Source organism: Pectinophora gossypiella, chromosome 8 (assembly GCF_024362695.1).
Source record: "Pectinophora gossypiella chromosome 8, ilPecGoss1.1, whole genome shotgun sequence".
NCBI lineage: Eukaryota > Metazoa > Arthropoda > Insecta > Lepidoptera > Gelechiidae > Pectinophora > Pectinophora gossypiella.
In genome coordinates, this window is record NC_065411.1 from 14098748 (window position 1) to 14112414 (window position 13667).

Below are 13667 nucleotides of genomic sequence, written 5' to 3' on the forward strand. Positions count from 1 at the left end.
AATTTCGATAGTATTGTAAAAAAAATCCTATCCACTAACTTAACAGTGTCTCTTTAAAGTTTAGAGAATTGCCTACTTCAAAACCAAACGTCCACTGCAAAAACACCCACGTAACATAAAATATATTAAATACGAGCTTTAAATGGTGTGAATTGTTCCACACAATGCTACATTCAATACTATCGAAATTAAGGGCCCTATCGATCGTACAAAACTATCGATAGTATCGATACTGTCGATAGTATCGATAGCTTGCGCAATATCGAAGAGCGATACTATCGATAGTATTGATAGTTTTTCGTTTTTCAACTATCGATACTATCGATAGTATCGATACTATCGATAGTTTTTCTTCTTTTAACTATCGATACTATCGATAGTATCGATACTATCGTTGCTTATCAATAGTATCGCCAAAAAAGAGCTATCGATACTATCGATAGTATCGATACTATCGATAGGCCTATCGATTGGGTAGATGATTTTGGCTGTTTACTATCGATAGTAAAACTATCGATTTTTCGGCAACACTATTTCGCGCATTGTGGCGTAGAAGCAATCACCGCGCGCTTCATATAGATGGCGCTGTAAAGATTTTCCTTCGTTTAAACTTCTACTTTCATGGATAACAGACATGCATCTTTTATCTTTTGTTTTTGGGTATAAATGACCGAGTTTTCTGTTTCTGAGGTGTTTCGTGTTAATGAAGTTTTAGAAAATAAATATATTTAAGGAACTGCATTTAGCTGGGTTTACTTAATACTGAAAATCACCACATGATTTAAACAATATTGTGTCTATCAATAAGAGCCGTGGTAGCCCAGTTAATGGAACGCTTGCCCCTCACTTTGAGGTCGTAGATTCGAATCCAGCTCAGGCCTAAACCAATTAAATCAATTATGATTGTCGAATTTGTTTTCGAATTCATGTTTGGATCATAAATGATTAGCACGTACTCAGCGGTGACGGGAAACATCGTGAGGAGGTATGTGTGACCGAACCAGTATTGGGCTGGTTTTCCCTTCGCGGGTTGGAAGGTCAGACATTCAGTCGCTTCTGTAAAAAACTGGACCTGTCAAATCTCCAGGTTAGGTAAGCGGACCCTGTGAAAAACGGGATAATACCCTAGGGACATGTGTCTACCTAATAATACATTAATACGCGTACGCACATTTTAACATTCGTAAACCAAGTCATGACATGTTAGACACTACAAAAGTAAATCATTTAAACGATCTGCCTGTATCAAATGGTTTATGAGTTTGGTCATTGACCTCACAACCCTCACAAGAGAAGAATGAATTCCTTCAAAATCAGTTTTCAGACGATGATATCACTGTTTAAAACCGTTTCCCGGATACACGCAATGACTTACACTTAATAAGGTGTCTTTATTGTCGTCCTTTATTATTACGATGATTCAAAACTTGTAATTGTAACTGACAAGATGGAACACGCAATTGACAACATTTCAAATTTTTAAGCCGTGGTTTTTTTGTGCTATTTCGAAAGTACTTGTTTAAATAGAAGACACGTATTTTTTCTTTTCAAGATTTTTCCACTAGAAGTTACAAAAAATATTTTTTGAAAATTGGATTCTGCCATTGATAGAATGAAGGCAGTATAATGTAATGTACCTTTGCATGCGTATTTAAAACAAGTCGCAAACAAAGTGTCATGTTATGTATGACATTTACTTTTTTTATAATTTTTATGTAAAGGTCTGAACTTATTATGCCTTCCTCTTCTGACCTCGTGGATTTTTCAATATATTTCTATTATTACTGAATTAAAAAATCTGAAAAAATGTGTTTTGTGTAAATCATAGAAATATCTCGAAATGGTTTTCGATTTAAGGCACCTTAGTAAAAATGAAATGTTGTCAATTCGCGGCGCTGATTTTATCTTACATATCTATATTATCACATGAATCACACAAATCTACCTCGTTTAATCTTGGATTTCAAGGCAAAAAAATTATAATACTTATATCATCTTAATATTATGATTATGGGGATTGTGTTCTCTAAAATGATGGACTAATGTTATGGGCGATAGGCTGATCCCTTATCACCATAAGGTTTATCATATCCAGCTTACAACATCGTATCAACAGTGGTTGCAAGTTGTCTTTGATTACTTGTGGCTCTGCCCACCCCATTATGGATTACGGGCGTGAGTTTATGTATGTATGTATGTGTATGTAAAAAAACTTAATAATAAAAAAGTTTATAAACTAAAGTAGTTTATTGTTTGTAAACTTCGAAGTAAGTAAATAGGTACCTATATGCCAGTCTTATTATAGTCTACTTCTTCCCTCGTGAGGCGGATAACCAACCTCAAACCGTGGTAACCATTATTGAGCCGCCAAAGGCCCCTGACATGGCTCATGTAACGACTACTTACTTAAATCAATAAGTACCTAGTAACCGGGACCAACGACGGCTTAACATCTTTTCCGAACCTCGATTTCATTAAACATTTTTTTTTTTAACTAGCTTGTTTATTGTCAGATTTTGTTAACAAAAATCACATCTGAACATGTTCTTTCAAAAATGCGCTTACGTAGTTTTGACTATAACGCGACGGTATACTAACTATACATAATTAGCGAGAACTAAGAATAACAATCACCTGCCTTAAACCTTGACATTAAAGTTACTTTTTATCTAAAAACTCCACAACAAGTGCAGGTGCGTAAATCGTCGCAAAATGAGTTTTGCTCTTGACACTTGCTAACTGGAGTTCAAAGGTGTAATTTCGACAGAAGTGTATCATTCATGGGCCGATGTTGGCGGCCCATTCTGTTAGCGAAGCCCTAGGACTGTCTAGTTAGCACGGGCAGCGTTGTGAAATTCATTCATGTTATACCGCTGCGTGGGTTGTCGGTCAAGGTTGTAGTAACAGAGGCATTCAAACAAAAACTGACAAGGTATTGTTCACGTTACTTATACTATATGTTACACTTCCTTCACTAACGTTACGATACATTTACAATACGAAAGTTCAACCCAGCGTGTTTAAAAATATCACTAACATATCACACGAAAAAGACAAGTATTCACCTCATCATCATCATCATCAGCCCAATAACGTCCCCACTGCTGGGGCACGGGCCTTCCCTATGGATGGATAGGGAGATCGGGCCTATCCATCACGCGGGCCCAGTGCGGATTGATAGTTATTAACGACTGCTAATGCAGCCGGGACCAACGGCGTAACGTGCCTTCAAAAGCACGCAGAAGCTCGAGATGAAAACTTTTTTTTGTGGTCACCCATCCTATGACCTATGAGGAGCTCGGTGGCGCAGCGGTAAACGCGCCCGGTCTGCGTTTGTTGAAGTTAAGCAACTTTCGCAAAGGCCGGTCATAGGATGAGTATTTACCTAATTAAAATAAATTCCTCAATAATAATGTATATCTTCTCACAAACAGTGGAGGGCCTAAGAGCGGTGGGAGGCTTGACACCGCAAGGGTCTGAGGGGTGCCACTATGAGGTCTCGCACCCCCTAAATATTTTGCTAGGGCTGTCACTGCTCATAAAAATCGTAAATAACTCTTCGGAAAGTTACTATTCTTTTACGAATTCACTCTACAGCAATTTATTGCGTGTGAGTACTTAGAGGATTAACCATATTGGCAAATTATTGCTAACGGCATAGGTATTGTTCATCTGCATGATAGGTAAATCAGAACAATGACTAAAATATCGAAACAGTAACGGAACAAAATCAATTGTTTAGTTTTTTTATTCTATTGGCGCGGGCATAGGCATTGCTGTATCGCGTAAAAACTACTGATCACACTTTGATGGCATTTTCACTAGTTTTTAGCTAAACGAAACTATTGTAGAAAGCGTCTAACAAAACTCTCACAATGACTTGAAAATCATTGTCTAACGTTTATAGGCATTCTGTGAACGAAATAATAATTACTATCATTCGTACTTAAACAAAATTGCACCATTGAATGATTTCCAATAACTAATCATACGGTACGTCATAAAGGTAAAGGTCAAAATATAATTGGACAACAATTAAGTCGAGAATAAACATCTATTGAGTAAGGTTGCGGGTGTTTTTGCCAGTTTATGTACTAACTATAAACAATGTGTGGTGTGTGCGTGTAAATAGTGATTGAGTCATTACGTTACTGCGAGTTGACTATAAGATATCACCAGACTGACAAGATAAATGATAATTTTCAAGGAGAGCCCATGCACTGATGTTTGCATGTAAAAAATACAGCAATGACCACCACAGACAATTATGAATGGTCCTTTTAGTTGGCAAATAACGACCTCCGTAGTCCAGTGGTCACAAAAGTTACTTTGTGTTACCTAGTTTCGTTAGGACACCAGATTGACTGACAGTAAGATGATCTGTGCTTCGGAAGGCACGCTAAGCCGTTGGTCCCGGTTACTACTTACTAATGTAAGTAAGTAGTCGTTACATGAGCCATGTCAGAGGCCTTTGGCAGCTCAATAGTAACCCTGTCACCAGGGTTGATGAGGTTGGTACTCCGCCTCACAATCCACACTATAGAAGAAGAAGAAGCAACATTACAACTTGACATTTGCACATAATAATTAAAGTAAGAGTGCGCAGTGTCAACAAATGTGAAATAGCAAATAATATTTTTTAGGTAAATGACTCGAGTTTGAAGAAACAATGTGTGGCTCGTGGAACTCAAGACGGACGAAACGACTCAGGATAATGCGTATGTGTCACACAATCTCATTATTTTCAAATTAACTCCAATCTTCCACTTACCGACACCGAGCGGAGCAACGAACTTCCTGAAGTCGAACGTTCCATCAAATTACCTGTTCACCTTCATCGCTAATTCTTTTGTCTTCAAACGACCACTTCAATAAAAATCTCTCAAGAGACAATGGTTCGGAGTTCATTAAAATACTTTTGATGTTAAAAACTTAAAGTTTATTGTGTACAAATACTTGTAAATAATATTAGTTAGCTTACCTAATTAATGGCTAGTTTCGTCATCACATTTGAACACGCACTTAGTCACTCGTTGTCAGTCATTGCACTTTGTTATGTGGGGCTGTGTCGGGGTGTCCGGAGGTTCTTCTTGTCGGGCCACTTGCCGGCCGCGTACTGCACGTACCCTGGGTCTGTCGGGGTGCCCGACGCCCGGTCTACATCAGTCCCCTCCTTCTCTACTATCGGTTCCATGGGGAACAATGGCGTCTCCGACCGTCTCGTTCTACTGCCCTTCAGATAATCCTCCAACTGCTGCAACGTCGGCGAGGGGATGGTCTTCGCTCTCGACGGCGACTTCTGCCGGTCGTACCCCGGCGACAGGTCGTCGTACAAACCCTTCAACCTCCCAGTCTTTACTTTAGCAAAAACTGGCGTTTGTAACTCTGGCAGATACTTCTCTTTGACATTGTATTTACCTTCGACTTGTTCTAAATACTTTCTGTAGTATTCCTCGTTGAATTTTGCTAATTCCTGTTCGTAATGCAACTCGGAGAGCGGGTCCGACAGGCGGATGTAATTGCCGCCTTCGATATCGGCCCGGAGCGATCCGTACTTTGACTTCTCTAAATCAGGTTCGAAGGCATCGTCGAATTTTATATATCCGTGTCGCGGGGAGTCGAACAGACTGGACTCTTCCTTCTTTGGCGATATGTCGTGGGTCTTCTCTAGATCGAGGTCCTTCGGTCTTGTGGGTTGTGCTTTGGCTTTAGTTTCATCTGTCTTTGTTATATTTGTTTCGTTTGGTAGATGTCCGTTGCCATTCTGTGTGGTGGCGGTGGCTATGGAGACTTTCTTCTCTGCCTTGGGCGACGCGATGATGCCGGTGGGGTCTGTCTGCGAGTGGTGCGCGGCGTAGAAGGTGCGCGGGCCCATCAGGTCCACCAAGAAGAGGGCGGCGACTATGAGGGAGAGCGAGCCCAGGACTGACGCGTTGGTCACCAGGTTGTGAGGCACGGAGTCCAGGGACGCCAGCTCCAGGCCGCCTAAGGATAAACGGGATTTAATTAGAATCATTCTAAACATAATACAAATCTACAGATTAGATTTGTTTCATTTAGATTATTATTTATTAGTACACTAATATTACAAACGAGACTGTAACTGTCTGTGATTTCACGCCTAAACGACTGGACCGATTTTAATGAAAATCGGGTATAGGGTACTGGAGCCAATTTGTGTATTTACAGAACAAAAGTCCACACGGACAAAATCATTAGTAATTTTGTTCTAGAAAATTCTGTACTTCCACCGCTGCGTCTTTTTCAATAAAAGCCGCGATCATAATCAGAAAAACAAAACTACTTTCGTAATAATTTTTCTATAAAACCAGTCGTATGAATTTTCATAATCACGTTTTGGTAAACCTGTTCAATCAATGACCACACACACCTGTGGCCTACAAGCGAAACTTGAGAACAATATCAACGATAAAGTTTTAGTGTTATTTGCTTAAAGGAGTAGTAGAGCAATAAGTTTATCGTAACGATAACCTATATCTTTGATTAACGATCATTCATATAAGCATTGGTGCTAATTCCTGTAAAGCTATCTAATTTTATTTTAAGTTATATCTGTCATTTTCTTATCCGCCGAAAAGGAAAAGGACGAGTAATCGAAAAGCATAAAATGTATGGAACACACGTCAATTTTAAGCACAGATCTAAAACAACCCTATAAAAATTTTGCATTGGCTAATAACCCGACAGAATTATGTTAACTGCACACGTGAAACGGTTTGCATACCAGCGAGATACCTCTTTAATTCGCCTGGGTTATTCATTCATTTACTCATTCCTCCTAAAATTAAGAGCTGTCAATCATCCGCCCCTTTCCTTTTCGGCAGATAAGAAATCAAGAAAACAATCAATACAATAATCAAGAAAAACGTAATAATAAGTCCGACATTTTATCAAGTTTTTCTATGACGTCATAGTGTGCTTTTTCATACAAATTCCATAGTAATTTCGTGTTTTTACGTTTAGTAAAAAGTAACTGATTTGAGTTGGAGGAGGCCTTTGCCATGAGGCACTCCGAAATAAGAGATCTAATATAAAGCGAACTGTAAATAACCGGACAATATTTCGGAAGCAAGGCTTTCAAGATTCAAGAACTGATTTGAGTACTTGGAAACTAGCCTATTTCTCAAATGCTCCATAAGTGGAAAGTTTCCGCATGCGTACAGTATAGCAGGGCCCGGGGCCAGTATTTGGATGTCATCGCATAACTTTCTCCGCCCACGTGCTCAACTATGCGCTTGCGCTTAGTTATGTCACGCTTTACTAACGAATTGTTTGCCGACGGATAGAGTTCCCTTTCTATAAATAGTGTTACATATCTGTACGCCGAACTGATAAGGAGTTTTTGTTAAAAGATTAGGTCTTTGTTGCAGCTCAATAGGTCACCTTCTTAACTATAAATTTTCATGAGGAACACGTAGGTGTTCCTTTTAAAGTACCTACTTTTAAATAGAAACGGTGATGAAAGAAAAGATATGTTCCTAAAGAATTTTACATACGCGCGATTAATAATCTATTTAGCCCAAGTCTTTTGAAAAACCAAACCCCATTGTCTAACAATTTTTTATATTCTTATTGTGCTTTTCTTATATTGAATAATTAAATATTATGTACTTATCCCCTCCACACCATCATCAGAATAATGAGCTGAATCATCCCTCTCAGGATTCGTTACGATGTCACTTACACCCCGTACAAGTACATACAGGTAGCCATACAATTAGGTATGGGTGTTAGTGACACCGTTACGATAACTGAGGGGAATGGTTCAGACCATGATTCTGAGTTGATATCAAGTGGAATTACCTGTCAGAAAATTCATGAAAACTTTTGTGTCTTTTTTAATTATTTTCAGTTTCATACTTTTGCGACGGAAAATTCCATTTGATATCGACTCAGAATCATGGTCTGACTCACCCCCTCAGTATTCATTACGATGTCACTAACATCCTGTATATATCAGAGCATGTTTCTCACCGAGTACAAGGAAGAAGAGCATGCCGAACCCGAGGAAGAAGCTCTCGAGGATGCGGCGCCCCTTCGGCACCTCCTGGAACACCCGCGCCAGGATCAACCCGAAAGTGATTATCACGTAACCTGCCAACAATTAACAGTATATTATATTATTACTACTTTACTTTTTTATTATTACTTTACTATTGTTTTATTATTATTATTTGTATGTCGTTTCCATATCTCGGGACTATGGAGTCCCGGCTTTTTAAAGATTTAACCCTCTCAGACGCCGCCCTAAGCCGAGATTCGCTCCCGGACAATGTCCGGCCAAGTAGTTAATGCCATATGCAAACCTCCAATAAGTCAGGTCCAAAAAAAAATACTCCGATTACGTATATTTTTTCCAAGAAGGCTACCAAAAGAACGCTCCACACTTGTTCTGGTTGGTGGAGATATCAGCTCAGTGGAGAACATACCTCCATAGACGGCGTCAGCGAAGGCGCCGCCCACGGAGTCCCACGTGACGGACGTGAGCAGCGACCACTCGCGAGACAGCTTCTGGAGTAGCAGCGCCAGCCGAGCCTCGTCATCTTGAGACACTCGCTTAGCCACCAGACAAGCCACGCACGCCAACTGAGGGACACACGTAAGGGGTGTAGGGACTCTGGTAGAAATTTCAAGTTCAAGACATCCCTAAGTAAACTCCTTAAAAAAATCAACACATCCCTAAGACGTTAACTCGAACTTCCTCGACCCCGTCCTCAGTTGACGCGACCTTAAGACCTCAAACTCTGCTCAAAATAAATCGCTATTCTTAGACGTCGCCTGAACCTATTGTTGAAAACACATAAATATATTTAAGATTACTATATATTACTATAGATATATGGAAACAGTTTTATGATTGCGTTCATTCGCGGAGCTTCCGCTCTTCCTTCTCACAATACAACACAAGAACAAGACGCTGCTGCTTTATTTCATAAAATCAATTTCACCGCCCTGACACCCAAGGATTTCATCCCTTATTATATCGAGTTTACTTCAGTGAGGTTGAATGGAGTCATGACGTCATTTTCGTATTATTTCGTTGGCAGTATGATATGCTCGACTCCAGTAAGTGCTTAAGTCGCAGGTATAAATGTCAACTTAAAATACCACAATGCTCAGCTGAGGTCGACTCGAGTGGACGAAGTTTAGAGTTTTGAATACTGGTGTAAGACCCTTCATAAAGTTGATAGTTTAAGATGTCTTGTGGACTAAGGAATTTCAGAAAAGAGCGATTCATACGAGCCTATTGCCAAGTTGTCTAAAATAGGTACATAATTAAAATATAAACAGTCTGTACAAACTGTACATGCGTCTCACGGCTAGGCTCAGGACGTACTTAGTATTATTCCTTATTGTATGGCACAAGTAAGGCTTTAAAATAAAAGGCATGAAATGAAATGACCTTTATAGTATTATTATAAATTGTCAAGCAGATGAATGAAGCGTCAAGTTCACCGATTGTCTATCATAGATGACGAAGAAGCTACGGTACGGCCATGAATTTGATTTACTTCTAATACACAGTCGTTTTAGGTCATTAAAGATTAGTTTCAAATATACTGCTCTTAAATTAATGAACTATCGCGTAAAACAGATGAGAAATCTCAATTTATAATTAGATAATTATCATTTATAACTAGCTTTATTTACATCTAGATAGTTAAGCAAAACAAACACGGAGCTTGGAAAATCGACTAGAAATAGGACAATATGTACTTACTCATTAGCATTACCATTCGCCAACACGTGATGTTAGTAAAGCGACAAAAAAGATGCAAATGCCATGGTAAAGCCTTGCATGCCCATCCAAGAGGAAGACGCATTGTGCCAACACAATGGCCTGCGATTCCTCACCAGTCCTTCGCGATTGTCGGCTGGCCACCGTGGGACTGGCATTGGCGGAGGTACCTGGTTACATGTTAAATCGTCGAGTCCGCGTAATTACTTGAGACTACTTATTTTACGTCACGGCGCAATGACACAACCATGACTATACGTGATGTGAATAATAAACACCAAACATGCCAGTGCATTATGCGCTTGCAACTAGATCGGTTATAAATAGGTAATGTGAATCGCGATTATATTCCGACCGGTCAAGGACGGTTCGGTGGCTTCGATCGTATATTAGTAGATGTACAGTTCCATACAAAGATCAAACGAAATATCGTCCCCGCGTCAGTTCTGGACGCGGCCAATCAGCTCGCGACACCAAACATTTCAGAACCCCCATACCGAACCCCAGCGTGTTTTTTCCCTCATTCAGCGCTTATCGCTATCGACCCACTCCTCTCAGACGACGCCCTGAGCCAAAGTTCGCGCCCAACTGGGCACCCTCAGGCCTGTTGTATTAAATTTTGCACCGGGTGAGAGACCTCAGCGCTCCCCATTTGTCCGGGCTAGAGTTAATGCCATCTGCGGCAAATATACAATAAGTCACGTCAAAAAAAAAGCGTCAGTTCTGATTTATACCACTTCAAGATCGTAACGGTTTAATCTAATTTAAACCCTAAGAAACTGAACTATGGAAAGATGACGCGCGAATATTTACAGTGCATTTTTTTAGTCTGCATCTACCAATACGTATGATCGAAGTTCGGTACTCTTTTTATGCGGATAAACGAAGCGTAGCTATACAACTGCTATCTAAGTAAGAGGTACTGCCAATTTCACGGTTCGATCTTCAACTAGACGAAACCTCCGTTTGTTGTCACAAAAACATACGGCTTGTCTTGTTGACCCAATTAATCCGACTATAGCGAGTAATAAAAACGACAATACACCAAATAAGTGTCAACTTTTATTATTTAAAAAAAAAACCTAATAAGAATGTGAATGTAATTTGATTCTGCAGTTTGTGTTGGTAGCTATGGATTATGGTGTCTGGAATAAGCGTTTTATAATGTGAGTAGCTTATGTTTCCTTTATTCCTATTTGAGACCTTTTACACAGGCGAAAAAGACTATCTTGTCAAATCCGAAAGATAAAAAAAAGCATTTAGTAAAGTTTTTTTTCGCACAAATGAATCCAGCACAGGTCTAAACCAATGATTGTCGAATTTGTTTTCGAATTCACGTTTGGATCATAAAATTATCACGTGCTCAGCGGTGAAGGAAAACGTCGTGAGGAATCCCACGTTCCCGAGAAATGTATTTTCGGAGGTATGTGACCTAACAACCTGTGTATTGGGCTGGTTTTCCCTTCGCAGGTTGGAAGGTCAGAAAAAAAAGAAGCTTCTGTTAATACCGGACCTGTCAAATCTTCAGGTTAGGTAAGCGGACTCCGTGGAAAAGCGGGATAATGCTAGGGAGATGATGATGACAGTTTTTTTGGCTTTAGGAACCTTAGTCATAGGCTTATGAGACCCAATAAGGCTGCTTTTCCACCAGAGCTGTGAGAGTAAAATGTGTCGCACGAGGATGTGTAGCGGAGCTGTCAAAATGCGCAAATGTGCGATCCTTCGCACACATTTCTCGCTTGTTTTTTATGTAGAATGACCTCGCTTCGCTAAACCCTTTTCCACCAGAGCTGAGCTCAGCTGAGCGAGGCTAGGAAAACGAAGTGATTCTATTGATTTTTTCTTATTTCTCCAAAGCTCTGGTGGAAAAGCAGCCTTAGAAACCGTTACCCATCTGTTACTTAGACAGATCACTAGATCGCAAGGTATAGTGATCTCGTGGGAAACCTCGCATGCTATTATTATCACTGATCTAATCACTCGAACTTGCAATAGCTATATTGTAATTGCAAGTTGATTACCGGTGACTGTGCGAAGTGTCAGCTAATTACAACCATGATTCACATAAAACCCTCAAATTAAGTATTGGACTCGGATTAAGAGAAGAATTAATTTGTAGGTAAAGATCTTAATGTATTTGCCTTCAGATTAAGAAATAATAATAAAGTTGGTAAGGTCAAGCGATTTGTTTATTATGTTGTTTTAAAAGTGACGGGAAAACAGTCATTTTTTTGTCGTGTCTTATTGTATATTTACCGCAGATGGCATTAACTACTTGTCCGGACAAATGGGGAGTGCTGAGGGCTTTCACGGTACAAAATTTAAGACAACAGGCCTGACGATACCCTGAAGGCGCGAACCTCATTCAAGAGCGTTGTCGGAGCATTTATATTTGAAAGAATGAGGGATATCGTCGATGTGTCTACACTCAGCGGGATGCCCTGTCAGGGAGACATAAGAGTGATGCAAAGAATTAGATCTGGATTTGAACAAATTCTGTTTTCAGCATAATTCAGTAGAACAAATCCAGATCTAATTCTCTGCATCACTCTTATGTCTCCCAGACAGGGGATCCCGCTGAGTGTAGACCACATAAATCGTCGACCACGCCGGCGGGGTCGGTATCGAGATCCTGAAGTGTTTTGTTCACGAGCTGATTGGCCGCCTCTTTATACCTAGTTCGGGTCCTCAGGATCGTATGTTACGTACGTTGGGCCCCGATACTTTTCTGTACTATTCCTAAACGGTTGTACAAACGCCAAGTAAAAAACTAGCAACTCTAGTTTCTAGTTAAGTTTTAAACGATTTTAAAAACCGACAGTGACTGTTAAAAATGGGATTAACATAATTTTCGTAATCATTTGCAACTTTGCTAAGATCCCACCAGGGCAAACAATTACTTATAACAAGATTATTTACAACAACGTATGTACTCAACAGCGTAATTATCGTGTACTTAAAAATGTTTTTATAAGAAAAATGTTTTTAAATATAAAACACGCTTTTTTTTGACGTGACTTATTGTAGATTTGCCGCAGATGGCATTAACTACTTGGCCGGACAAATGGGGAGCGCTGAAGGCTCTCACCCGGTACAACGTTTAAGACAACAGGCCTGAGGGAGCCCAGTTGGGCGCGAACCTCTATAAAACACCTGACCAATCATATTTAAAGCAAAGTGGCACCGTAATAATTGGCACGGCAAACCCGCAGCCGGTTTTAAACCACAAGTATTTCATAACATAGTACGACTCAAAGTTGTTGACTAGTAAGATGCATAATTAAATGCAGATATTCCATTGACGATTGCAATCTAAGGAAAAACAAAATGCTAATGCTAGAACTATATATGGCTATTGGAATAAGTAGTTTTTCTTATAAAGTGTAAAAAGTTTGTAACATTAAAGTTTTAATTTATCTTGAAAGTAACATAAGACGTGAGGATGTGGTTACGTTCCTACAATGATATTCTATTTTGAATTGATTAATCTACTCCCTATTCAAAATCCCGTGTGTAACTTTGTGTAAACAACCATTGAACCCATACCTTCAAAACATTCGCGTGACGTCTACTAGCTACAATGCGGTTATTATATCCAAACATCTGTGTCATCGATAATCCCTAAGAGCTGTAAGTTCGTAAACCCAGTTAGAGCAGGCTACTCACGAACTCTACAATCTTGAGCGCGACCCACTTGTCGCACACCGCCATCGCAGATAAGATGCGCACGACCACAACACTATCACCTTCACTCTTGCCCAACACTCGCCGTTACGTGGTTGACATAATGTTTAGCGAACATAACACGAAGCACGGGCGCGCGGCGCAGGCGCAGGCGGCTGTTTGACGCGAGCGCGGACCTCGCGGCGGCGCGCGGCCCTGGAGGAACCTCACCACATACCTGCGC

General features: G+C 40.1%; 1 protein-coding gene across 2 annotated transcripts; it reads right to left on the bottom strand.

Annotated features, from left to right (window-relative positions):
• Positions 1 to 533: 533 nt before the first annotated feature.
• LOC126369243 (uncharacterized) lies at positions 534 to 13620 on the bottom strand. 2 transcript variants are annotated; one of them, XR_007566670.1, is made up of 5 exons: positions 13427 to 13620; positions 8451 to 8607; positions 7996 to 8115; positions 4982 to 5985; positions 534 to 585 (listed from the first exon to the last, which is right to left on the bottom strand). XR_007566670.1 is itself a non-coding variant. In XM_050013584.1 (4 exons), the coding sequence occupies exons 1-4, from the start codon at positions 13469 to 13471 to the stop codon at positions 5054 to 5056; spliced, it is 1254 nt and encodes a 417-aa protein (XP_049869541.1). In that variant the 5' UTR covers positions 13472 to 13620; the 3' UTR covers positions 4927 to 5053. The 2 variants fall into 2 exon arrangements, 1 of the variants encoding a protein (XP_049869541.1); XM_050013584.1 differs by lacking the exon at positions 534 to 585 and having other exon boundaries at positions 4927 to 5985.
• Between the last annotated feature and the right edge of the window lie 47 nt (positions 13621 to 13667).

Coding starts and splice junctions, on each gene's coding strand:
- LOC126369243 (XM_050013584.1), bottom strand. CDS start 13,471: ATGGCGGTGTGCGACAAGTGGGTCGCGCTCAAGATTGTAGAGTTC. Junction 8,608..13,426: donor CGCTCAAGATTGTAGAGTTC/GTGAGTAGCCTG, acceptor TGTGTCCCTCAG/TTGGCGTGCGTGGCTTGTCT. Junction 5,986..7,995: donor GCTCTTCTTCCTTGTACTCG/GTGAGAAACATG, acceptor GTTTATCCTTAG/GCGGCCTGGAGCTGGCGTCC.